Source organism: Pipistrellus hanaki (genome assembly GCF_964339955.1).
Source record: "Pipistrellus hanaki genome assembly, chromosome: 18".
NCBI lineage: Eukaryota > Metazoa > Chordata > Mammalia > Chiroptera > Vespertilionidae > Pipistrellus > Pipistrellus hanaki.
Window position 1 is genome coordinate 1992584 of NC_140520.1, and position 25375 is coordinate 2017958.

General features: G+C 62.0%; 2 protein-coding genes and 1 long non-coding RNA gene across 8 annotated transcripts in view; 2 read left to right on the forward strand and 1 right to left on the reverse strand.

Moving 5' to 3' along the window:
• The window catches only part of CDC14A (cell division cycle 14A), a 43655-nt gene extending 27584 nt beyond the window's left edge, over positions 1-16071 (forward strand). For 3 of the 6 annotated variants that reach the window (XM_084865343.1, XM_084865347.1, XM_084865344.1), the window contains 7 exons: positions 1023-1161; positions 4381-4540; positions 4955-5070; positions 5702-5752; positions 6669-6791; positions 7600-7918; positions 14351-16071. In XM_084865343.1, coding sequence (XP_084721469.1) covers positions 1023-1161; positions 4381-4540; positions 4955-5070; positions 5702-5752; positions 6669-6791; positions 7600-7918; positions 14351-14380 — 938 coding nt within the window. In that variant the 3' untranslated portion in view covers positions 14381-16071. Of the gene's footprint in view, positions 1-1022; positions 1162-4380; positions 4541-4954; positions 5071-5701; positions 5753-6668; positions 6792-7599; positions 8261-14350 lie in introns of those variants that run through there. The other 3 variants (XM_084865345.1, XM_084865346.1, XM_084865342.1) reach the window with 2 other exon arrangements.
• LOC311612443 lies at positions 15588-16913 on the reverse strand. Its single transcript, XR_014793294.1, has 2 exons — positions 16781-16913; positions 15588-16569 (listed from the first exon to the last, which is right to left on the reverse strand). It is a non-coding gene; the product is annotated as an uncharacterized lncRNA (long non-coding RNA).
• Positions 16914-20656: 3743 nt separating this feature from the next.
• On the forward strand, positions 20657-24344 carry GPR88 (G protein-coupled receptor 88). The gene is made up of 2 exons (XM_084865387.1): positions 20657-20734; positions 21241-24344. Exon 2 carries the CDS (start codon positions 21300-21302, stop codon positions 22488-22490), a length of 1191 nt encoding a protein of 396 aa, XP_084721513.1. The 5' UTR covers positions 20657-20734; positions 21241-21299; the 3' UTR covers positions 22491-24344.
• Positions 24345-25375: the final 1031 nt, after the last annotated feature.

The following is a 25375-nucleotide window of genomic DNA, read 5'->3' on the forward strand; positions in this document are numbered from 1 at the left end:
GCTGCCTGTACGTGGATACTGGCGTGTGGCCTGAGAATGACGTACAAACACCCGATGCCCTGGGCAGGAGCCGGCTCCCGCCCGGTGGACAGGCCGGAGCCGGTGTGCTGGAAGGTGCGGCTGTTAGAACCGCTCAGCGTTCCTGTTCGCCTTCTGGGTGACCCCGAGAGGGCGAGGGGCTGGTGGAATCTTCCAGCACAAGCAGTGGTTGGGAAAAGGGCCGGCCGCGCAGTCCTGGCCTGGGATCGCTGAGGCTCTGGAGCCAGCGTGTCCCACGCCAAGGCTGGCACGGGCCAGGTGAGCCAGGCCCCGGCCCAGGGGCCGTGAGTTTGAGGTGCTTGTTCTGTGGGGCGCTCGGGGCCGGCCTGGCCCGTGAGGGGGCGGCGGGCGGGCGGTGGACACACCGTGTCCGGCTGCTCGCCCCGCGCGCCGGCCCTCCTCGGCCAGGCACGCCTCCCCCCGTTCAGGTTCCTTAGAACCGAGCGGAGCGCTCCTCCTGGGAAGAGCGCAGAGGACGTTCTTTTTATAGATTAATTACAGCTGTTGAAGGATCAGGGCGATCTGAACACTTTCTGCACCTTTTCTTGGGGGGGGGGGTTGTGTGTGGTGAAGACTCCGCTCCCAGGGAGAGGGCGGGGGCTCGTGTCTCCCCAGAGGCCAGCCGAGGGGCTCTGGACGCCCCCTGGGCCCTGGCCCTGCTCCGGGCCGCCAGGCCGTGCTCTGTCCACACGACCTGCGGCCTCGTCAGACCTCTGCAGAGACCAGGACCGGTGTCTCCCGGTGCTTACGTCTGAGGAAGGGCCCCCGGGGGCCGCGGCTGCACGCCCCTCTGGCCAGCGTGTCGGTGCCGGCCGGTCCTCGGTGTCAGGCGGGTCCTCGGTGTCAGGAGGTGGCCCTGCTCCAGATGCCCCGGGCCGCCCCCACACGCCCTCCGTCGTCTGTGGAACGGTCGGTAGCGGTTTGAACGGGCAGCGCCGGCAGGTGCCGGGCGGGTTGGCATCGGCTCTGTCCCTCTCTTGCAGCCGGGCTGGGCAGGACGGGGACGCTGATCGGCTGCTACGTCATGAAGCACTACCGGTTCACGCATGCCGAGGTCATCTCCTGGATCCGAATATGCCGGCCCGGCTCCATCATCGGGCCCCAGCAGCACTTCCTGGAGGAGTAAGTCTGTGTCCCCACGGCGGGTCCCCCGGTCCCCCTGCCTCTTCCCCCGACGTGGCAGCCGGGCAGCCAGGGGGTGAGTGCTGCAGCCGGAGGGAGCCCAGCCCCCGGGGCCCGGCGAGGGCATGGCGCGGCCTCCTGCCGGCTCCCTGTCGCTTCCTGGGTGGCCCGGCCACCGTGTGAGTTTGTCATCCCACCTGGCGCATGGCTTTCCTTCTTTCCTTGTGTTCGCATGTCTGTGAGCAGAACGGGAAAACACACACGCACACAGCACGCACACACACAGAGCACACACACACACATGCACGCACACAGCACCCACGCGCACACACAGAGAGCACACACGCACACAGCATGCGCGCGCGCGCGCACACACACACACACACACACACACACAGAGCACGTGCACACACACGCACACAGCAGGTGCACACACACGCACACACACACACAGCACACAGCACACACACACACACACACACAGCGAGGCGGGGGGCCTCTGTGAGGTGCCGCTCATGGACAGAGGTGGCTGCCATGTGGCTGGTCTGAGCGTTCCCAGGCCTGAGGGTCGCACTCAGAAGAACACTCATAGCCCCCCCCCGCCCTGCCCAGACGCACGCACTGGCTCCGGCCAAACCCCGGTCCCCGGGAAGAGAGTTAACCCTTCCTGGCGTCCCCTCGGCATTTCAGAAACCACCAGCCGGCTGCCATGAGCGGGACGAGGCGCCCTGGCCGGTGGGCTCAGTGGTGAGTGTCGTCCGTGTGGAGAGGCCTGGCCGTCCGCCTGCCCGTCGGCCTGCTGGCCATCTGCTGGCCGTCTGCTGGCCGTCTGCTGGCCATCCGCCGGGAGAGGGCCAGGGAGCCGCGGCGTGCCCTGCAGAGGGCTGGGCGGGCACCCAGCGGGCGCCCATCGGCAGGCGTGGGGCTCCGGCTTCTGCACAGACGCGCAGACCGTGTGTGGTCGGTCCAGGCTGCCGCGTCTCCGCACTGGCCGCCCCGCTCGGCGCGGTGCTGGCAGCATCTGGTGACCGTCACCCAGAGCGGAGTGACATGGGAGTGACGGGTCAGCCAGCGCTGTTTATCTCAGGAAACGGCAGGCACAGGACGAGGGACCCTGCTCAGCGACGGGAACAATGTGGGAGCCGGAGCTGGAGCTCCTTACCATGATGGACTCCTGCTGTGCGCGCTCAGCACGCGTGTGCGTGTGTGAGAGAGAGAGAGAGAGAGAGAGAGAGAGAGAGAGAGAGAGAGAGAGAGAGAGACTGGCATTGGGCCAAGGAAAGTGGGTTCCAAGTTTTTAAAATGATCTGTGTAAAAGGTTCCAGAACTTGCTGTTCCTAAAATAGCAACAAGTAGGATCTGAGCTCTTAGAGGCTGATTAGAGTGACGCTGGACAGTCTGTGTGTCCGTTAGAGTCACAGGCACACCCGCGGTCTGAAACGGAGCTGGTGCGAGAGGCACCGTTTGCAGGAACGGCTCCTTGATTTTCGGTGTTCACTCACACCGTCCGGCTCACGCAGCCCGCTGGCGCCGAAGCCCTCGGCGGAGCAGGAACACGTGTCTGGTCTGAGGAGAATTCTCGGCAATGGTGGCGTCAGGAATTGATCTTGAAAATCTCACCCCGGTTACTGTGGGACGCGGGACGGTTTTTGTTTTGTTCCCTGTGTGGAAGGCGTTAGAGGCGAAATAGCGATCCTGGTTTCGGGGTGAAGTGGGTGTTTGGGGTGAGAGCAGGGCCGGAGGGCCGGGGTGGAGGGTGCTACCCCGAGATGAGGTTCAGCCAGTTGACTCTTCCGGGGATGTCCTAAATCATCCCTTCCCTTTCTAGCTACATGTGCTTTAAAAAAAATAAAAAAAAAAAATGTTTCATTGATTTTTTACAGAGAGGAAGGGAGAGGGATAGAGAGCTGGAAACATCGATGGGAGAGAAACATGGACCAGCGAGCCAAGCCAGTTAGGGCAGAATTTCTTTTCTTTTCCTTTTATATATTTTTATTGATTTCAGAGAGGAAGGGTGAGAGAGATAGAAACATTAATGATTAGAAACATCGATCAGCTGCCTCCTGTACACCCCCCCTGCTGGGGATGTGCCTGCAACCAACGTACATGTCCTTGTCCGGAATCGAACCCGGGACCCTTCAGTCCGCAGGCCGACGCTCTATCCACTGAGCCACAGCGGCCAGAGCCCAGCTCCCTGTTCTTGGTGTGCAGAACCGGCCCCTCTCCTGCCCCCTCGGCACCCTTTCCGAACACCTGCCGACGGAGCGCCCGCAGCACCCAGCGCGGGCAGTTCTCCCTGCGTGGCCGTCTGCTCCGCCTCCCGGGCGTGGGCGCCGCGTACAGCCCTGTCTTCAGACGCCCAGCGAGAGGGTCCATCCGCCCGATGCTGGAGCCCAGGAGCGTCCCCTGTGCCCGCGGCCGCCCGGGGCCGATGGCCGAGGCCGCAGCGCAGCAGGCCTGGGCTGAGGACAGACGCCTCGACCCCTGTGGCTTTGGGTGGACACGGGAAGGCGGGTGGCGCTGGGAGGGCGTGTCCGGGCGGGAAGGTGACGAGGTCTCGGGGTGACGAGGTCACAGGGAGGCAGCGGGCAGGCCTCAGCAGGAATGCGGAGGGAGGCCAGCTCCGGACAGAAGCAGCCCGCAGTGAACGAACTACGTGCTCGCAATTCAAAGCCGAGACAAGGCAGCTGGCCACACCAAGCACAGGGGGATTCAGAAAGCAGACGTCAGCCCGGCCGGGTGGCTCAGGGGCTGAGCGTGGGCCTAGGAACCAGGAGGTCCCGGTTCGATGCCCGGTCTCGGCAGAGGCCGGGGCTGCCGGCTCCATCCTCAGAGGGGGGCGTGCAGGCGGCAGTTGATTCATGATTCTCCCTCATCATGGGTGTTTCTCTCTCCCTGCCTCTCCCTGCCTCTCTGAAATAAATTGAAATATATTTTTTTAAAAACAACAACAGGAGGTTCACAGTCTTCTGCGGTGGCATCTGTCCTGAGCATCTGAGGACCTTAGCAGTCCACCCCGTGGCGACCGGGACCCGGGTCAGAAGCCAGCCGTTGGTGTTCTGTGCAGGGTGTAACTGCCGTGGCTTCAGGACGTTTTATTTTCTTTACCCTGAGACCTCGCCATCGCTCCGTCTGCTTCGTAAATGTGTGTCTGCCGTCTCTTTACTGACACGACGTCGCACTCCTGAGATGACGGGCGCTCTCCTCTCCTCTCCACAGAAAGCAAGCGTCGCTCTGGGTCCAAGGGGACATCTTTCGATCCAAGTTGAAAAGCAGACCGTCCAGCGAGGAGAGTATCAATAAAATCCTTTCGAGCTTGGATGACCTGTCCATCCATGGGAACGTATCCAAAACCCAGAACCTGGAGCGGTTCGGAGAGGTGAGTCTCCCCGGGGGCGGGGGTCCCCCCGGGACTCACCTCCTGCACGTGTGGCTTCTTCCTTCTCTGAGCGGCCGGGGGACCCGGGTCTCAGGCGTGGAGTCCTCCCCCCCCAAAGCAAGACGGGGTGCCACGCGCAGGGTGCAGGGAGGCTGTTAGACGGGGTGCCACGCGCAGAGCCTTGCTAGTAAAGGCGCGCAGATTTGGGGCACGCGCTACCCTGTCACATGCCGTTGACTGTCCCCTGTGCTGTACTGCACACTCTCCACGCACACGCGCAGGGCTGAGTTCACAGGGCATGCGACGGTGCACGCTCACCTGTGTGAAATGCCCTGCACGCAGGGGTGACCTGCCGCCCGGTGAGCCGTCTGCCAGCGCCAGCGCCTCACCGTGACCTTTATGCCGTTCCCCCAGAATAACCCGGAAGAGGATGAGGACGTGGAGATGAAGAACAGCATCACCCAGGGAGACAAACTACGTGCCTTAAAGAGCCAGCGCCAGCCGCGCTCCTCGCCGCCCTGCGCCTTCCGGTGAGACCGGACCCCGGGGCCCTCGGGTGTTCCACAGGCGGACAGGACCCTACCACCCCCCCTTTTTCTTTAAATCGATTTTTATTGATGTCAGAGGGGCAGGGAGAGGGGGAGAGAGACACATCAACGAGGAGAGAGAATCACGGACTGGCTGCACTCTGGCCAGTGTGTTCAGCGGTGAGAGCATCGGCCTGGGCACTGAAGGGCCTTGGGTTCGGTTCCCAGTCGTGGGCACGCACCTGGGTTGCAGGATTCACCCCGGGCTAGGCACCTGCGGGAGGCAACCCATCGATGGTGCTGCTCTCACATTGATGTTTCCCTCCCTCCCTCCCTCCCTCCCTCCCTCCCTCCCTCCCTCCCTCCCTCCCTCTCCATTTAAATTCAGTTGAAAAATATCTGTGGGTGAGGATTAACAAAGCAGACGAAACAAGGGCAAACAAACCCCCCCCCCTTTTTTTTTATTCCTCCAAGTGGGATTCAGAATGAACAGAGAGACCGCAGTCCCCTCCCCCGGCTCGGGGCGGTCTGTCCGGTGAAGGGACAGTCTGTCCGGTCCCCAGGCCTCCCCGCGCCCGTCTGACGCCTCGGCCCGGCTGGGCGGGGACCTGAGCGCCTGTCTTGCTCTTTGTAGGTTGGAGGACCTGAAGGGGCCCCCGAGGGCAGTGGTGTCCCAGCCTGTCAGGTACGGCGGCCGGAGCCCCGGGCTCCAGCTCCCCCTCCATCACCCGCCTCTGACCGCGCCCCGGCCTGGCCCGGGGGTATCTGTAACGTCACTCGGGGCCACACAGCCGTATCCGCTTAAGAGCCTGCTGTGGGGTCGGCCGGACGTTTATCTCGGCCCAGTGCCGGGCAGGGCCGGGCCACGGGGTTTCTCAGCCTCACAGGGCCCGCGGGCCGGCCGTTCCCTACCCCCGCCAGCAGGCGAGGATGAGCTGCTCACTGCGCTTCTCTGCTTCCGCCCTCCTTCCTGGGCGGCCACGGGGCCCGGAGGCTGGGACAGGCACTGGTGCCCCAGCACGGGGTCTGACCGGCCATGGGCTGCCCCGGCCCCTTGGACCCGGCGCCCGATCCTGCTGCGAAGGGATAGCAGTTCCGCTCTCCCCTCCCTGTTTTTGCACGTGTCGCTGCCTCCTCTCTTTTCTCGCTGTGTTCCCTCCTCTGCCCTCCACGCGGGGAGGACACGTTCCTGTTTTTCTGGGGGAAAGTCCCCCGAGTGCTCTCAGGTCGGGCCAGGCCATTGGGCTCTGTGGACTAACGAGTTTGCCGCCACAGTCTTGGGGGTCAGAGGCAGAGACGGGGCTGGCAGGTGGGAGCAGGCACAGCCGTGGCCTCGCCAGGCCGGGGCGGGGGAGGGGAGGACGGGTGAGCCGTGGCGGGACCCGTGGGCCACATGGCGGGGAGGGGAGGGGACCCAGGACGGCGGGAGGAGAAGAGCAGGGCGTGGGGTCCCGGCTGGAGCCCAGCACGGCCCCTCGCAGAGCGGGCTGAGCGCCGAGGCCCCAGCCGCCCGGCGCGCCCACGCCCGGGTCTGAGCCGCTGGCGCGCTGACCGCCGTGGCCCAGCTGATGTCCGCGAACGCCCTGCTCCTCCCTCCCCAGACTGGCCTCCTCCGCACAAGGCTCCGCGTCCACGCTGAAGATCTGCAAAGTGGCCTCCCCGCCGTCCGCCACCGCCAAGCGCATCACCAGGGGCTCCCTGGCCTCGGGCGCCAGTCTGAGAAGGTGACTCCCCTCCGGGCGCTGGGTGCTGGGTGCTGGGTGCTGGGTGCAGGCCACAGCAGGCATTTGGCTGCCCTTGGCCGGGGGAGAGGGGTTGGGAGAGGAGAAACCCCACAGGCTCTGCCCTCCAGCCGGCCCTGTCCTGCGCTGTGGGGACGGGCGCCCGCAGCCGCCTGGTCTGGAGGAGGCGCTGAGTGTGTCTGAGGACACGCCGGAGGTCACGTCTCCGCCGTGGCCCAGACGGTTCCCAGAGCCATGGAATCAAACTCATATGAGTTCATGCTCACGCTTCTCACTCTGCTTAGAGTCCACTTACTTCCTCCTCAGCAGCCATAGAACCCCAATCTCACGGCCGATAGCACCTGATCTTGAGTCCAATAGCACCCTGATCTCAGGACCCATAGCACCCTGATCTGGAATCCTATGACACCCCAATCTCAGGACCAGTAGCACCCTCATCTCATGTCCAGTAGCACCCCAATCTCAGGACCCATAGCACCCTGATCTCACGGCCGATAGCACCTGATCTTGAGTCCAATAGCACCCTGACCTCAGGACCCATAGCACCCTGATCTGGAATCCTATGACACCCCAACCTCAGGACCAGTAGCACCCTCATCTCACGTCCAATAGCACCCCAATCTCAGGACCCATAGCACCCTGATCTCACACCCAACAGCACCCAGATCTCAGGTCCCACAGCACCGCCATCTGCCCTCCGTCCTCGCCCCGTCCCCCCAGCACCGTCCCGGCGGCCCCGGCCGCGCTGTGTTCGGGGACGGCCCGGTAGCGGTCTGCTCTGTCTCCCCAGCTTCTCGGTGAACTCGCGGCTGGCCAGCTCGCTGGGGAACCTGAGCGTGAACTCCGAGGACCCGGACGGCCGGCGGGCCTCGCCCTGCAGGGTGGGCTACGCCGCCAGCCCCTTCGCCAACCTCAACGGCAGCTCCCCGGCGCCCCCGCGGGCCCACCCCGAGCTCAACAACAACCAGTGCGGCCGCAGCCCCCCGGGCAGCCCGCGGGGCCCCCCCTGCGCCAAGACGGAGGAGCCCGGCCCCGCGGCCCCCGGCTCCCGGGCCTCCTGCACCGGCCTGTCCGCCTCCTCGGCCCGCTTCCTGAGCCGGTCCATCCCCGTAAGTACGCAGACGCCGCCGCTCGGCCCTCAGGCCCCCGAGCGCAGCTGCGGGGCCCCGCCGCCCTCGGCCGCCTCGCCCTCCTCGCCCTCCTCGCCCTCCTCGCCCTCCTCGCCCCGGCTGCCCCCCAAGAAGTTCAACAGCACCAAGGAGGCCTTCTGAGCCCTCTGTGCCGGGACGTGGCGCCTCCTGTCCACCACCGGCTCCCCAAGTAAACGCCAGCTTCCACTGGCTCCTCCGCCCTCTTTGTCCTCCTCCCCGGCCGACCTCGGTCAGCGCTCGGCTGGGCTTTCTGACCGCCCCCCTGAGCCGGAGGGTTCCCACGCAGACGGGGGCAGACGGGCGGGCAGACGGGCGGGCAGACAGGTGGGCAGACAGGTGGGCAGACGAGAGGGCAGATGGGTGCAGATGGGTGTGCTGACGGGAGGGCAGACAAGTGGGCAGACATGCAGGCAGACGGGCGGGCAGACGGGCGGGCAGACAGGCGGACAGACGGGCGGGCAGACAGGCGGGCAGACAGGTGGACACAGGTTGCAGACAGGTGTGCAGATGGGCAGGCAGACATGCAGGCAGATGGGCGGGCAGATGGGCGGGCAGACAGGTGGGCAGACAGGTGGACACAGGTGTGCTGACGGGTATGCAGACGAGCAGGCAGACAGGCGGACAGACGGGTGTGCTGACGGGAGGGCAGACAAGTGGGCAGACGGACGGGCAGACGTGCTGACCTCCGTGCGTTAAGGGTGCGTCGTGGGCAGTGTCTGCTCCGCACGGAGCCTGCGGTCCTGGCGCGGTCCCCTCCGCTGGGCACTGCCCAGCGTGCACCCGGGGCGGGAGGTGAGCATAGGGAGGCTCATGGGGCCCGGGGTGCAGGAGAAGCAGGATGTCAGGGTCGGGCAGACGGAGCTGGGTCCCCCCAGGCTGGGTGGAAGCTCCCAACACCTTACCCGCAGGCTCTGTAATCGGGACCAGCCCCTTTCACGACGGGGGGGTCTCGGGGTAAAATCTTTAAACAAAAAGAATCTTCATTGATTTCAGAAAGGAAGGGAGAGAGAAACACCAATCAGCTGCCTCCTGCACGCCCCCGACTGGAGACCGAGCCTGCCCCTCGGGCATGTACCCTGATCGGGATCGAACTGGTGACCTCGGGGGCATGGGAGGACACTCAACCACTGAGCCACGCGGGCCGGGCATTTTGATTGTCTCCACGGGAACTGAGGGCGGGTGTCCGGGTGTGAGCTCTGATTTGGGGAGCGGGGACAGGAAAGGAGGACAGCGAGCTCACACAGGTCGGGCACGTGGGCCAACGTCAGCGGCCACACCGACTCCCCGGCCCCCCTCGCACCCGCGTTCTTCCCGTGTTACCCGTGTTGTCCGGGAGAGCTGGCTCCGCAGGCGAGGAGGGGGGGGCTGGTGCCGCGTGCCCTCAGCCCAGCGGCAGCCCCGTGGGCGACAGTTAGTGGGATCCACGCCCTCAGGTGGCAGATCAGAAACCATTTTTGTAACATGGAGATACAGTGTGAATGTGTGTGTGCACATGTGTACGCAGTGTGCACATGTGTACGTGCATGTGCGTGTGTTGATTGAAGTCCACACGTCCTTCTGCAGCATATCCCCCGACCATTCCCAGGGGCGGGTTTGACCCTCCCGCTAGATTCCCGGGGAGATCAGGGCCCAGGCACCCCTCTTCCTGTGACCCGAACCCCACTCTGCTGTGGGTGCATGCGTGTCGGCAAAGCCTAAATCCCCGTGGCGGCTGGTGGGAGCGGTCACGTGTTTGCGTGTGCACAGCTGGGTTCGAGGTCAGATCCTGCGCCAGGAGGGGCGGCCGCCTGTACTTGCACCAGCTGGTGGAGGCAGGCCCTGCCCTGTGCGGAGCGGGCGCTAGGTGTAGAACGGGGTCCGGGAGCACCTGCCAGGGCCACGGCTGAGGTGGGCAGCGGGTACCCGACCTCCTGCTTGGCCAGAGGCAGCGCCGGCTCGGGTCCCCATGGCCGGGGGAATGCTCAGGCCTGTGGGTGCCTGGCCTCCCGCTTACATAACCTCATCGTGGCTTCAGTCGCTATTTTCTTATTTTCCTTCCCCTCCTCCTCCTCCTCCCCTTCTGCCCGAAGAGGGCAATTTTCCAATAATTCCATTTAAAGTCAGAGTCTGTGTGGGCGGCGGCTGGCTCCCTCCTCTCCCCTCCACGCTGTCGTTTTCTTGTAAAGGAAACGCGGGTCTAAGTGGGGCTGCCGGCCGGTCCGTCTCCCCTCCCGGCCCCCGGGAGGCTGCCCCGGGCCTGGGTCGCTGCCCTGCCCTCCTCCGCCTCTGCCTTCCCCGTCCTGGGGGGCTGCCCCCTGCGGCCGGGGCAGGCAGTCTGTGCCCGAGGAAACCCTGCTTTATGAGGCAAAGCAGAGGCTGTGCGTTCCCTGTGGGGCCGCTGCGGCTCTTTTCTTTCTTTCTTTTTTAAAAAAAAGATACATTTCTATTGATCTCAGAGCGAAGGGAGAGGAGAGAGACATCGGTCAGGCTGCCTCCTGCACGCTTCATGCTGGGAGTCGAGCCTTGAGCAGGCATCGGACGGTGACCTCCTGGTTCACAGGTCGACGCTCAGCCCTTGAGCCCCCGGCCGGGAGGCAGCTGTCCTGAGGGTGTGGGTTTCTGGTCTAAAGCGCCGGCCCTGCTCCTGATGCCCCCGGGGCTGTGAGGTTCCTACGTCCTCCGGGAGGACAGGGCAGGGCCACCCCGCACCCCCCGCATCGGGAGGAAGCCCCCGAAGGCCCTGGGGCTCGGGCGTCTAGCAGGTCAGAAGCTGCAATCAGCCTCGTTTCTGAGCGCTGCGATTCCTCGATTCCTTGCTCGCTCTCCGCAGCAGCTCAGCCCCAGGATGGCGGCCGACCACGGCCCATCTCCCCGCTTCCCACAGGAAGGGCCGGGGGCGGGAGGGGGGCTCCAGGCCGCGGCCACTCTGTTCCTCCGGCCCCTGGCTGGTCCCGGGGCCGGGCTGCCCGGGCGGGGGGCGAGGTGGCGCTCAGTGACCCACTTGCAGGGGGAAGCCGCCCTCTGACGTCTGTCGGGGTGTGTGCCGCGCGGGGAGCTGGGGCGGGGACGGGCGTGGGCGCGGGAAGCGTTCCATCAAGGTGGCGGCCCCCGAACGCTCTGTGCTGAATGTTCCAGCTCCTCTCACCGAGGCTCCCCACGTGTCCTCCCCTGACCCCAGGCCCAGCCGTGCCCCGGTGTCCCCCGCAGCCCTGGGCCTTCCCCCGGCCACGGCCGGTGCCATAGACAGACCCTCCGCAAGGCCCGTCCTCTGAGTGAGAACCACACCGAGGGCAGCGGGGAGCTGCTTTCCTCCGGAGGGACTCGGGAGGGGGCGGGAGCGAGCGTGGGGAAAGCAGGGGGGCGGTGAGCGGGGTTCCGACCCCTTGGGAGACTGACAGCAGGCCCAGGGCCCTGGGGGCCAGGGTGTTGGGATCTGAAGATCGGCCTCGTTCGTTTGCTGGCAAAGACGGCGATCTCTCAGACTCCTCCCGCTCTGCCTCTGAGGGCCGCGTGGGCCGGAGATAAAAGGCCTGCCCGTATTTATAGCTCGGATCATCAGCGGTTTTCCCACCGCGATTAGGTAACGGGCTGATTAAAAAAGAAGCACTCGAACAGCTAACTCTAAAGCACTACCTATACCCGCCAGCACGGCTGGGAGCTGGTTCCGGGGAGAACAGGGTTTCATCTCCTCACCTAACACTTGTTTCTTGTCAAACCTAACGGCTCTCGGGGAACACGACTTCGTCTGTTTTGACATCATTTATTTGGGGGGCTGCACCCTTAAGGTAACTTTAGGCTCCTTTCCCAGGTTAATTACGGCTGCGCTATTAATTTTATGGTTTGCACTTCTTATCTTCACGATAAGCTTATCTGGTCTGAACCCAGTATAACCGCTGGAACTTACCGGTCCCAAGAAACCGAATGTTCCATTTGGGTAGTAATTAAAATCCCTTGTTATAGAAATAAGTGCTTGATTATATAAATATTTCCTGTAAAGTAATATTTATGCCTCAGTTTCCCACCCTTCACTTGCATTGCTCTCCCCCTCCCCCCCCTTTTTTTTTAGTACTTGAGATGCATTAGGTATTACTTCTTATGGCAAAGATAAAAACAACGGGCCGAGCAGAATGAAAGCGTGAGTCAGAATGCTGAGTCCTGGGTGTTTTATAAAGAAGACGTGCTTTAGAACAGTCCCGAGAGCGAGTTGGGAATCAGTCCCATGGGGCAGCACGTTGACCCTCGCTCTCCTGGCCACGCTGTGCGTGCAGGCGTGTGAGACAGTGCCCGACGCCTTCCTGGGCTGAAGCCGCGGCCTAACCCACATCCTGTGGGGAGACGTGCCAAGCCCTGGTCCTTCTTCCTAGGGGCGCTTTTATTTATTTTTTTTAAATTTATTTACATTTATTTATTTTTAAAATACTATATTTTTATTGATTTCAGAGAGGGAGAGAAAGGGAGAGAAAGATAGAAACATTAATGATGAGAGAATCATCGATCGGCTGCCTCCTGCATGCCCCCACAACGGGGATCAAGCCTGCAGCCCAAGCATGTGCCCTTGGCTGGAATCGAACCTGGGACCCTTCAGTCTGCAGGCCGACGCTCTATCCATTGAGCCACACCGGCTAGAGCTCTAGGGGCGCTCTTAACCTTTCACCTCGTCTTTGAAACTTGCAGCCTTGAGACCCCCAGCCCCTAACCCCCACAAACAGTCCCTGCTCCCCCTCTCTCCCCCCCCCCCAATCTCCCACTGTGCCCGGCGCTGCCTCACCCTCAGTTCGTTCTCATGAAATGCGGACACCGGTCTCTCACTCTCGGTCTGCGGGGAGCGGAGTGGTGGCCCCCGAGGGCTCAGGGTGCTGGTGGAGACTCCTCAGTGAGCGGCCGTGGGGAGGACTTAAAGGTACACAGAGAGAGGCTGGATCTTTCAGTAAGTTATTTGCAAAGTGGACGGATGCCCTGTTCCCGTCAACAGAACGGACCGGCCCCAGCACGGACACGACCGAGCCACAACCTGCTGCGGACGGGCCGGGCAGAGGCTCTCGGGGAGGAGGGAGGGCACGGAGCAAGTCCCGTAAACCGGCTCCGAGGCGTGGAGGTGGGAGGGTCTGTCCCGGGTGTGGACGGAGGAGGACTGCGCAGGGGTTTGGCGAATGTTAGCACTGGTTTGGGCTGCCATTTCTCACTGCCCTGGCTGCCCAGAGTCCTGTCCGGCAGCTGGGTTCCCCCGTCTTTTCCTGGGTCACTTTAGGACCAGAGCCGTCTGGTTCCGCTCCCCGACGCCCTCCTCTTGTACGTCAGTATCGGACGTGATCAGGGAGGAACGGGCACTGTTTACCTTTTTAGAAACTTCCCACTGTTTCGTGGGGGCTGCCTGGCTCTTCCGCACAAATGCTCTGGGGAGGGAAGGTCAGAGTTCAGAGCTGTGCTTTGCGTCCCCCTAAAAGGAAAGGATTTGTAAGGTGTTTGCGTCACAGTCCCCCATCCTCGAGGAATTTAGTTAAGGGACTGCCCCTTCTGCTGCATCAGAAGCATGAACGTTCATTCGCTATGTGTTGCGTTGCACTCAGAATTATACATATTCGTAAAGTCTATTCTAATCACCCCCAGTTTAGTGACAGGTGTCGTTTAATATTGCTGAGGAAAATCCAATATCATTGCACAAGAGCATGGAAGCGAGTTGAGCCCTACCTACCGATTTTCAAATAATATTTAATTTGTCATCACTACTAATAAATTAGAGAGTTTAAAAAAATATATTTTTATTGATTTCATAGAGGAAGGGAGAGAGAGATGGAAACATGAACGATGAGAGAGAATCAAGAATCAGCTGCCTCCTGCACGACCCACAATGGGGATCGAACCTGCAACACAGGCCTGTGTCCCTGACTGGGATTGAAACCCGGGACCTTTCAGTTCACAGGCCGACGCTCTATCCACTGAGCCATACCGGCCAGGGCAGTTAGTGGGCTTCTTAATCCTCCTCTAATTATATACTTATTGATTTTCTTTGAGAAAGAGATAAGCTGCCTCTCATTCGCAGCCAGCCAGGGATCCAGCCCGCCATCGAGGCGCGTGCCCTGGCCGGGAATCGAACCTGCAGCCTTTTGGTGTTCAGACAACCGAGCCCCCAGCTGGGGCCGTTGGCAAACCTTTCGACATCAAACCTTTCTTGCCGCCACTTTGGGAATGGCACACCCCTCCTTAGCCGATGCTTCACGTCTCTCATCTGCCCCCTCCTGCATCTCCAGGCCTTCTGGAGAGCAGGCCGCAGCGCCACGGGGAAGGCAGGCAGGCAGGCAGGCAGGAAGGAAGGGAGGAAGGGAGGAAGGAAGGAAGGTGAGAAGGCAGGCGGGAGCTGTGTGGGGAGCTGGCGGCTCTGATGGCATTACCTCCTGTGTCTCTCCCGCGCAGTCCCTCCAGTCTGAGTATGTCCATTACTGAGGCCCGCCGTCGGACCGCTCGCTGCTCTTAGCGCCACCTCTGCACCGGGACCAGGGCCAGCACCGGCTGCGGCACCGGACACCTCTGCGTCCCTGTCCGTTAGAGCGGCCTTCAGGGACCGGCCGGCCCCGCGGCCCAGGCAGACTGCGGCGCCGCTCAGGACGCTTTAATGCGGGCCGGCCGCCCGAAGGGTCTTTAATGCCCGCGGGATCCTTTTCTTACTGCGTGTATCTGTACAGTGTCATGATGTATGTATTATGAACGTCAAAAGCCTATTTTGATAAATTTATAAATATATACAATGATGGAAAAGTTAGACTATATTTTGACTTAGGTTTTCTTGCTCTTTGCTACCAAAAAAAAAACACACACGTTTGTATTTTGAATCTGTGCAGTGTGGTGTGCGGTGTGCTGGCCGCAGCCCTCGGGGCAGGAGCCTGGGGAGGGTGCTCGGAGCGGGACGTGTCCCTGCCCGGAGGTCCTTCCGTCGGGGAAGGGGGTCCACGGCCCGGGGCGCCCAGGTCTCTCCCGAGCGCTGCTCCTCGGCCCGGCCCCGGCCTCGCTTCCCCTGCGTTTTGGTTGCTGAGCGGCTCAGTGTCGCCTCCTCGGGCTTTCGGACCCTGAGCCTCACGGCCAGCCGGCTCGCTGGGTGTTGCTCGGAGCGGGCTCCTCCCGGCCCCCCGGCCCCCGGCCCCCCGGCTCCCGGCCCCCCGGCTCCCGGCCCCCGGCCCCCCGGCTCCCGGGCCAGCAGGGCGGCCCGCTGTGGGCTCACCCGTGCTCAGGTGCCCGTGTTCACGCCAGGAAGAGGACAGGGCAGGGATGCTGCTAGGCGGTCCTCGCCTGTCAGAGAGGAGCCCTGGGCGTGCAGGGGCCTGTGAGAACCCCCGGGGCCCCCCTCGGAGGGTGCGCCTCTCCAGGCCTCGCCCGCCGGGTTATTTTTGTGTATTTATTAGGAGGGGCCTCGAGACCCTCACCCACGCTTCAGCGGAGCCTCCTGTTTGTTTTACGTCTTAAACTTTACCTGGTGTTTGAATGAACGTTTGACTCAGGTGGGTTAGTTAACCTCCAAGAACGACAGTACCAAATCGTTGCACTACGTTGATTTAAAATAAAGAGAAGGGTATGTTTTTAGGGATCACAAATTGTATACTTTTTCTAAAGCCGAAATAGTGAACTATTTTATTATGAGTTATTGTAAAAAAAAAAAAAAAAAAAAAAAAAAGAGAGAGAGAGAGAGAGAGAGAGAGAGAGAGAGAGAGATTGGTGAAATGTACAGGTGGCAGTATTTTTTTACAAAGGGATCAGCGGGCCACCATCCAGGTGACCCTGGAGGAGGGCAGGGAGCCACACGGACACTCTGGTTCTGTGAACACTAACTCGTGTGCAGCTACGAAAATGATTGTAACAGTGACTGCTGTAACTCTCCCAGGCGTGCGCGCGCGCACTCGTCCTAGGTATCCACATGTGTACGTCTTAAACATTATTTATACACATGTGCATACGTAGGCGAACCGAGAAGAGGATGTATATAATAGACAAAGTATATAGCAAAGTAATTCTACTGCAATAATGAAAAATCGTTTGACATGTATTTTGTTATGAATAGTTTTACTTTCCCAAAGATGCTCTGTTCTATTTTGAAGTGTAGGCGGATACACTGCTACTAAATAATAAAAGTTTTATGCCATTCACACGTCCGCTGGCTTCTGTGATCTGGGCTTGCGTTACGAATGTCCCACAGTGTCTCTGTGGGTTTGTGCTGGATCCCGTCTGGCCGGTGCCTCCCATGGACCTGCTCCGGCTCCCGGTGTCCCGGAAGCCCTGACGGTGAGCCCAGGGGAACCTCCGAACGGCCCGGCCACCAGGGATCGCGGCGTCTGGGCGTGTCTCTCTCTGTGACGCCCGTTCTGTCCATAAAGCGCAGAGCGCCGCCCTGTGGGTCATCTATGACGGTGGACGCCGCCCCGGGAGAAGCCTCGGAGCGATTCTGTGTCTCCAGCTGGACTGGACCCTCTGGGCTGCGGCCTCGCTGAGGCTCTTCCCTCCTCGTTTGCCCCTTAAAAGCGTCCGAGCAGCGGGAGAGGCTGGGGGCGGGAGGGCAGCCTTGTGCTTGCGTCCAGCGCAGGGACAGCCGGGCCCCAGGCGGCCACGGGCCTCGTCTTACCCCGGTTTCCTGTGACGTCACAGACCTGACAAACACGGTGATAAGGTCAGACAGTCCTTTCCGACAGATTTAGTTCCTCCTTCCCCCCCCACCCCCCAAAAAAACAGCCAAGGAGCTGGTAGCAACACACTTCCCGCCGGCGGGTCATGGCGCTCACGTGGTCCCCGAGGTGGGAACTCGGGGAGGGGTGCAGGCGTCAGCCAGGGGGTCCCAGCAGCAGCAGGCAGAGGACTCACCGCAGGTAAGGGCCACAGTCACCTCCTCACCGCGGCTCTGCGTGTGCTGTCCACGGTGACGGGCTGACCCAGAGCCTTGTGGGTATTTATCACATTGTGTGTGGGCCGTACAGACGTGTCAGCTTAACTCAGCCTGCTCTGCTGGGTCAGACATTTAATTAATTAGTTATCTATATTATTTTTTTAAATACATATTTTATTGATTTTTTTTTTTTACAGAGAGGGAGAGGAATAGAGAGTTAGAAACATCAATGAGAGAGAAACCGATCAGCTGCCTCCTGCACAACCCCCCTATTGGGGATGTGCCCGCAACCAAGGTACATACCCTTGACTGGAATCAAACCTGGGACCTCTCAGTCCGCAGGCCGACGCTCTATCCACTGAGCCACACCGGTCAGGGCTGGGTCAGGCATTGGATTCACTCATCCCAGATGGGGCCAGGCCAAAGGATTCCGCCGGCCTCGTGTGGCCTGTGGGCTAACCCACTGACACGTTAAGGTTTCCTTTCCCATCAGTTGCTGGTCCATGAGCGGACAGCACCCGCCGTTGGGCTCTCTCCCTCTGAGCCTCGGAGGCAGAGGTCCTGGCGCTGCGGGCGCCTCCTGGGCTTCGGCAGAGCAGGAACCGGGTGGTGCTGACTCTGGAGACAAATGGGAGTTTCCGATCCCGCCAGGTGACCGCCCAGCGGGAGCTCCGTGTCCCGTGTCCGCACAGGCTGCACGGGCCACGGCCCCAGCCCGGGGCGTGGCAAATAACGGTATTAGGTTATTTTGAGCCGAATTGAAATGGTAATATATTCCCACCCAGTTCCTCCTCTATGGATTGAATTATGATAATCATCATGAGGAGGAGAAGAAGAGCTTTTGTAGAGAATTCTAACTGTGGTGAGTGCGAGTAGAAGCTTAACATTGCAGGTCGACTTTTCGTGCGAACCCTGCGGTCTGGGGCTGGTTGGAAGTGGACAGACACGAGCTGGCTGACCTTTAACCTGCAGGCCCCCCACCTCCCCAGTAGAGGCGAGCTACATCACGGCTTGGTCTCTCCCCTCTGGCCTGCAGCAAGCTGACCAACGTGTTTTATTTTTATTTTTTAATATATTTTATTATTTTTACAGAGAGGAAGGGAGAGGGAGAGAGAGCTAGAAACATCGACGAGAGAGAAACATCAATCAGCTGCCGAGACGTGCCTGTAAATTAACCAGTTCCTGCTGATCCTCAGCGGGAGCGTAGCATCTTAAAGGGCCCGGCACCGGGACCCTGGAACCTGGTGGGAAAGAATTTAATTCCTGAAATGACACGTGTTACGATGCGGTGTTGAAAAGGCGCGTTGACCGAAGGCAGACGCGTCCAGGTTTGACGTTTCCACTCAGACACCAAACAATGACCGTCCAGCCCCCGGACACGCCTCTCCCGGGGAACCAGAGAAAGTGGGGCGGGGGGGAGGAGGGTGTGGTCCGAGGGGGACCCCAGGGAGCGGGCGTGTGCTGAGGTCCGAAGGCAGCGGGCGGCGGGGAGCGGGTCCGGCATCCTGGTCCTGATTGGGAACCGGCGTGTCCTGGCCGGGGGATGAGAGAACCGTCTCAGACCCGGAGCCCGGCTGACCTCGGAGGCGGGTCCCACAGGGAAAGGACCATGGTTTCCTGGCCACCATCATGGCCTCGAGGAGGGCGGACCGGGCTGTGGCTCCGGGCACTCGATCCCTCATCATCCTAATTTAGTCCCGAAAAGGACACGGTTTCTTTGATTGTTTTCCTATCACCTCTGCTGACCTGTAATTAAGGGTGGTAGTGATTATGGCCAGGCTTCTATAAGTGTGCCATCTTTTTCCCCCATCAGCGATATGTACACACACTGCACACTTTTCAAGGGATTTGATCTCATCATTGAAACAACAGAAAATAATTCCTCAATGCTTAAAACCACGAAACGATCTCCATCAAATTCCTAAGACTCTCAGACATATTTTTAAAGCAGATTAAAAAAACACATGACTATAATAAACCTCTTACTGGAAGAAAAAAAGTCCCTTCTGGACAGAGACCAAGCCAAAGCCGTGTTAGTCCAAATTGCTTTTCCTGGAAAGGGTGGGAAGGCAGCTCAGGGAAGAGGGGCCTGGGCAGCCTCACAGATGGGCACTCCGACGGCAGCCAGGCCGCTCTGCACCCTGCACACATGCCGCTGAGAAAAGGCCTCCTGGGGCCGGTTACACGGCAGACGCCTGGGGCCGGGCCATCGCTGTGGAGACGCCAGTGGAAATGTCAGGTACAGTTCAATTCACCCAGAAAAGACACATGGAGAGGGCCTGGCTGGTGTGGCCCAGTGGGTATAGCGTCAGTCTGCAGACTGAAGGGGTCCTGGGTCCGATTCCAGCCAAGGGTGCATGCTCAGGTTGTGGGCTCCCAACCCCCAATAGGGGCTGTGCAGAAGGCAGCCAATCCACGATGCTCTCTCATCATGGGTGTTTCCCTTCCTCTCTGAAATCAATACAAACATATTAAAAAACAAAACAAACAAACAAAAAAACAAATGGAGAGGCTTAGAACTTCCCAGGAGGAGAACGAGGCCGTGGGCTTGCTATGCTGTTTTGTTAGGAAGTGGAGTCGGTGGGGTCAGGTGGATTGTGGGTCATGGACGACCCGGTTCACAGCATGGACATATCACTGTGTGTGACTCTGGGTAAGTCACTGACAGACAGTCTGGGTTTCCGTTTTCTTCTCTGCAACCCCGTCTGACTCCGCGGGTCCAAATACTTCCAACACGTTTGCAGGTGCTGCGGGCGCTGCGGGCGCTGCTGGCCGGGGTCCGGGGGGGAACCGATCCGCCAGCACGAACGTGACCAGGACAGGCCGGCTGATGCCCAGCGAGGGGCCCAGGCGTCCAGCAACCCCACCCGCGTCTCCCCCACACACCACGCAGGGAACAAAACCAAACCATCAGTCCCCGCGAACACGGAGTTCCCGGGATGAGTTCAGTCGCACGCGGGTGCCGGAGCCCACCCATCACCAGCCCGCGGGGCTGGCGTCTGAGGGGCATCGGGCAGACACCGCGGGGCATTCTGGGTCTTTGCTCCCCCCATTCCCGTTTCTCACTTCGGACCCTGTCATTTCCGCCCTCTAACCTTCTCATGACTGAAACCCAAGCTGAACCCCAAAAGGAGCGAAAGGAGTGTGGCGATGAGAAGAGAAAAAAAAATGGAAATTTTGATTTAAACAGGGATGGGGGGTGGTTTCTGGGGATAATTACCCAGGTCCCACCGCACCAAAGAAAGAATAAATTTCCATTAGAATAGAAGGAATTCTCCCTGGAAAGGGTGGGAGGGGGGTCAGTCCTGGGGCTGGGAGTCTCCCCAGCATGCACCAGTCCGGTGGGAGGCACTGGGGCGGCAGGGAGCACCTGAGTTTTATTCTCGCGCTGAAGGGATGGGAACAAAGGCGACCGGAGTGGGGTGCAGAGCGGGCGATGGAGAGAAGGAGAAGACAGGCAGAGGGACTTGTTAATGACAGGACTCCGGGCGGGTGTCTGCGTTCCCAGGGAGAGCTGCTGAATAATGCATGCCGCGGGATGAATAGTCTCTGCCTCCCGGTGACGGGGAGCTGAGCTCCAGCGGAGCGGGCTCACCCGGCCCCCTCTCGCCTCCGAGCACAGGGCGGGCGCCTGGCTCCCGGGGGCTCCTGCCCGGCCGCCGGCATCCTGCCGCCTCCTGCCCGCCCGCCAGCCCAGCTGCCCAGCTGCCCGCCCGCCCGCCTCTCCAGCCCAGCTGCCCCGGAGGCACTCGGCAGCTGCCGGTCCTGCCAGGACCATGTGCGTGGACGCGGCCAGGGAGACGGGGGTGCTTGCTCCTGGCACTGGTCCCAGCTGAGTGTCCTGTGGGTCCGGGGACCACAGAGGCTGCCTCGGAGGAGGCACTTCTTGGCGTCTCTCCCTCTGCACCTGCCAGCTAAGGACCAGCCCGCAAGTAAGGCACCCCAACTCCTCTCCGCCCCCCATTTCCCCCAGCGGGGTACCTCCACTTTCTCCTGGGAACTAGGGCTCCACCTGGCAGTATTCCTGCGTGTGTGTGAGCGTGTGTGTGTGTGTGAGTGTGTGTGTGAGAAAGTGTGTGTGTGAGCATGTGTGTGAGCGTGTGTGAGCGTGTGTGAGCATGTGTATGTAAGCATGTGTGAGCGTGTGTGAGTGTGAGAATGTGTGTGTGAGCATGTGTGAGTGTGTGTGAGCGTGTGTGAGCGTGTGTGTTTTGGGGGAGAGGGGGGCTGTCCGGGCACAGCTGTGCGCGGGCTTCCCCAGTGCCCCCTGCGCACGGGACCCTCTCCCCGGCCCGGGCGGCACTCGGGAGGCAGGCACCTGTCAGTGCCACCCCCGTGCTCCTGCCTCCCTCCCCCGCCGCTCCGGCTCCGGCTCCGGCTCCGGCTCCGGCTCCAGCCTTTGTGCGGCGGAGGAGCTGACGGGTCTCCGCTCCCGCAGGCGGCACCGGGCGGCCGGGCGGAGCGCTAGCCCAGGGGCCGGAGGTGCGAAGCGCCAGGATGGCCAACGCGTCCTCGGCGGCGCCGGCGGCGGGGGGCTCGCCGCTGCTGCTGTGCGAGGACGAGGAGGCGGGCGCCGGCCGGCGCATCCCCGTGTCGCTGCTGTACTCGGGGCTGGCGCTGGGCGGCACGCTGGCCAACGGCATGGTCATCTACCTGGTGGCGTCCTTCCGCAAGCTGCAGACCACCAGCAACGCCTTCATCGTCAACGGCTGCGCCGCCGACCTGGGCGTGTGCGCGCTCTGGATGCCGCAGGAGGCCGTGCTGGGGCTGCTGCCCGCCGCGCCGCCCGGGGGCTGGGCGGGCGCGGGCCGCTACCGGCTGCTGCGGGGCGCGCTGCTGGGCCTGGGCCTCACCGCCTCGCTGCTGTCCCACTGCCTCGTGGCGCTGAACCGCTACCTGCTCATCACGCGGGCGCCCGCCACCTACCAGGCGCTGTACCGGCGGCGCCACACGGCCGGCATGCTGGCGCTGTGCTGGGCGCTGGCGCTGGCGCTGGCGCTGCTGCTGCCGCCCTGGGCGCCGCGGCCCGGCCCCGCGGACCCCGGCCCCGCGGACCCCGGCCCCGCGGACCCCGGCCCCGCGGACCCCGGCCCCGCGGGCGCGCGCCTGCACTACCCCGCGCTGCTGGCGGCCGCGGCGCTGCTGGCGCAGACGGCGCTGCTGCTGCACTGCTACCTGGGCATCGTGCGCCGCGTGCGGGTCAGCGTGAAGCGGGTCAGCGTCCTCAACTTCCACCTGCTGCACCAGCTGCCCGGCTGCGCCGCCGCCGCGCTGCCCGCCGCGCTGCCCGCCCCGCGCGCGCCCGGCCCCGGCCCCGGCCCCGGCCCCGCGCCCGCGCCGCCCCTGCCGCCCCTGCCGGCCCGGCGCGCCCCGCGGCGGCTCAGCGGGCTGTCGGTGCTGCTGCTGGGCGGCGTGTTCCTGCTGGCCACGCAGCCGCTCGCCTGGGTGAGCCTGGCGCGCGGGCTGGCGCTGCCCGTGCCCGGCGCCGTGCAGGCGGCCAGCTGGCTGCTGTGCTGCGCGCTGTCGGCGCTCAACCCGCTGCTCTACACGTGGAGGAACGAGGAGTTCCGCCGCTCCGTGCGCTCCGTGCTGCCCGGCGTGGGGGACGCGGCCGCCGCCGCCGCCGCCGCCACCGCCGTGCCCGCCGTGTCGCAGGCGCAGCTGGGCGCCGCCGGGCAGCCCTGGTGACGCCCCGCGCCCCGTGTCCCCCACGGGTGCCCGGCGCCTCGCCCCTCGGAGAGGGGGTCCCCGGACCAAAGGCTCCTGCGCGGAGCCCAGGACATTTTGGGGCGGAGATTCCCCTTCCACCCCCACGGGGGAGGGGAGGAGGGAACAGAGCTACGCGAACCGAGGTCTCTCCCCAAATGGGTCCCCAGGGTCAGGCTGGGCGGCCCCTGGGTCCACCCCTGGTTCCGGTGGTGTAAGGACCTCAGGAGGTCCGATGCCAGAGGCCTCCAGGACTGGCGGAGTGACCTTCCACCGGAGCCAGTCCACCGATTCCCACCGTTTTGGGGAAAGAGCTGGGGCCCCGGGATGAGATGCATGAAGACCTCAAGCCCTTTGTTCTTAAAAGGGTTTTTACGAAGAAAAACCATCCCCGAAGGAGAGAGAATCGTAGCCAGTGAGGAGAAAAACCAGGCAGGCGCACTGTCTTATAGTCCTCTTTGCACTCTTAAGACTGAGAAACGGCCTCCGGGCAGAGGGAGCGTTTCCATGGTGCCCGAGGCCGCTCTGCGCCCGCAAGGGACCCTGACGGAGGAGCGCCTGTGTCCGGAGCCAGTGTCCGGCCCCGGAGCATGCACACCTGCAGCCCTCTGTCCTGCAGTCCGCTGGCTCCGTGAGGGTGTGATTGCCGCCTTGAACTCTGTACTATAACGGTGGCCTCGAGAGCAAGTTCCTCTGCTATTTATTTTCTTTCTCTTCACCATTTAAAACGTCTCAGTGCACAGGCTGTGCCTGAGCCCCACTGACACCGCCACTGCATCGCTCCTGCCGGCCGCTGCTGCATGCGCCTCCACGCTAGAACGTATGGGCGTGCGGCCTCCCAAAGCCGTGGTCGGCAAACTGCGGCTCCCGAGCCACATGCGGCTCTCTGGCCCCTGGAGTGTGTGGCTCTTCCACAAAACACCACGGCCTGGGTGAGTCTACGTTGAAGAAGTGGCGTTAGAAGAAGTTTAAAAAATGTGGCTCTCCAAAGAAATGTCAATAGTTGTGCTGTTGGTATTTGGCTCTGCGGACCAAGGAGTTTGCCGACCAGTGGACTAAAGCAATAGGGCGAGACAAGGAGGCTGTACGTCCGCCCAGGCCAGGAGAGCGGCCTGTGCTACCGAGTCCTCTCACCTTGACCCGGCTGACGAGAGAGCCCGGTTGGGACCCTTGCCAATGGAACCACAGTCAGGATGGACCAGTCATGAGGTCTGCTTTTAGGGTCTGGACAGGCCACCCGCTAGGAGGCGGTGGGTTTCTTGGATAGTTCCATGTGTTACGGGACATGATCAGTACCGTGTCTGGTACATGATCAGTACCGTGTCTGGTACATGATCAGTACCGTGTCTGGTACAGCAGGTGGAACACACTCAGCTACAGGAGGGCAGTTTCCCAGGGAATCGCTGTGAAATGTACCATTTGAGGCTTTGCCGTGTTCACCCTCGTTCACTCACTGTACGCAGGAGCCCTGGGCAGGCACAGGGTGTGCCATCGCTTCAGACCCTGAGATCGGGAAGAGACTGCCCCTCAAGGCTGTCCGCAGCCCGGCTGCTCACCGCGTCCCCGTGGGGCCGGGCGGCCCCAGTGAGCGGGGTCACGCTGTTGCCCTCGGGACAGTGTCAGCTGGGAGAGGGGGGACACGTGCCTCTGAGTGACGGGAGCTGCAGGGACCTGGGCTGTGTGTGTAGTAAAAGCAAGCGAAACAAACATGTGCGGCACCAGTAACGGGCCAGCGGCCGTTTTATTAACCCCCCCCGCCCCCCGTAGTGCATGACCGTTTCTGAAGGTGCATCTGTTCCCGTTTCCCTCAATGCAAATGATTAAAGTGGAGACTCCGGTCCTGAGTGTCCTTCTGCCTCGTCTCCTTGCACGCCCCCCCGTCCCTGTACCAGGCGACACCGTGTCCCGGCGCCGTGCGGGAAGCACGCTCATCGCCCGCTGGATAGATTTTCCGCTTCTGAGAGGACCCCCTCGGAGGACAGCACGGCCCCCGGGCCAGCACGGGGACGGGCGCAGGCTCCTGGCTGCGAGGGGGAGGCATTGGGGATGAGGTGGCAGCAGCTCAGAGCTAAGGGCTTTCCTCTGGAGGAGGGGAGGGGGCTGGGGTCCCTCTTCCGAATCCAGCAAAACGGTCTGTTAACGAGGCCTTCCTCCTGCTCCGGTGGACACACGAGGTCTCCCGATGCTTCTATACGACTGAGCTCCCCACGCACCCCACCCCCTCCGAGTCACCGCCTCCTGCGGCCAGGGCGGGGAGACCCCTTCAGGCTGCGCACATTTCCTCGGGCCTCCTCGCCCCACAGGGAGGAGTGTGGCCAGGGGAGTGGGAGGGGGCAGGCCTTTTAAAGCGTGAGACCCGGTGGGGACCCCGTTTCCTGAGTCTGAGGGCGATCCTGCGCTCCCGGAGGAGCTTCTTGGGAATCCCACCCGCAGGGACGCCTCAGGCAGGGGCACGCGTGGGTGCATCACGGCCTAACCCACGAGAGGAGGCGGGAGGGGGCCGGGAGAGGGTTCGGGGGCAGCAGAGCCGGGCAGATGTGGGCCGGATGGGGGGAACACGGGTCATAGTGCAGCTTTCTTCACTTGGGAAATTTCTCACAATGAAAAGTCTTAAAGAGCAAAGCCAAAACCCAGGAAAAAAGAGAAAAAGTAAAGAGAGAAGGAGGCAGCACGCCTGAGGTCTGGATGACGAGGTAAGGCGCTGGAGCAACACTTCTGTCCGACTCTGAGTGTAAGAGGGAAGGGCTGGGCTGGGAGGAAATCAGATTTAAAACAAACAAACAAACAAACAAACAAAAACAAACAAACAACGTTTCTACTGATTTCAGAGAGGACGGGAAAGGGGGAGAGAGAGAACCATCGTTGGA

Coding starts and splice junctions, on each gene's coding strand:
- GPR88 (XM_084865387.1), top strand. CDS start 21,300: ATGGCCAACGCGTCCTCGGCGGCGCCGGCGGCGGGGGGCTCGCCGCTG.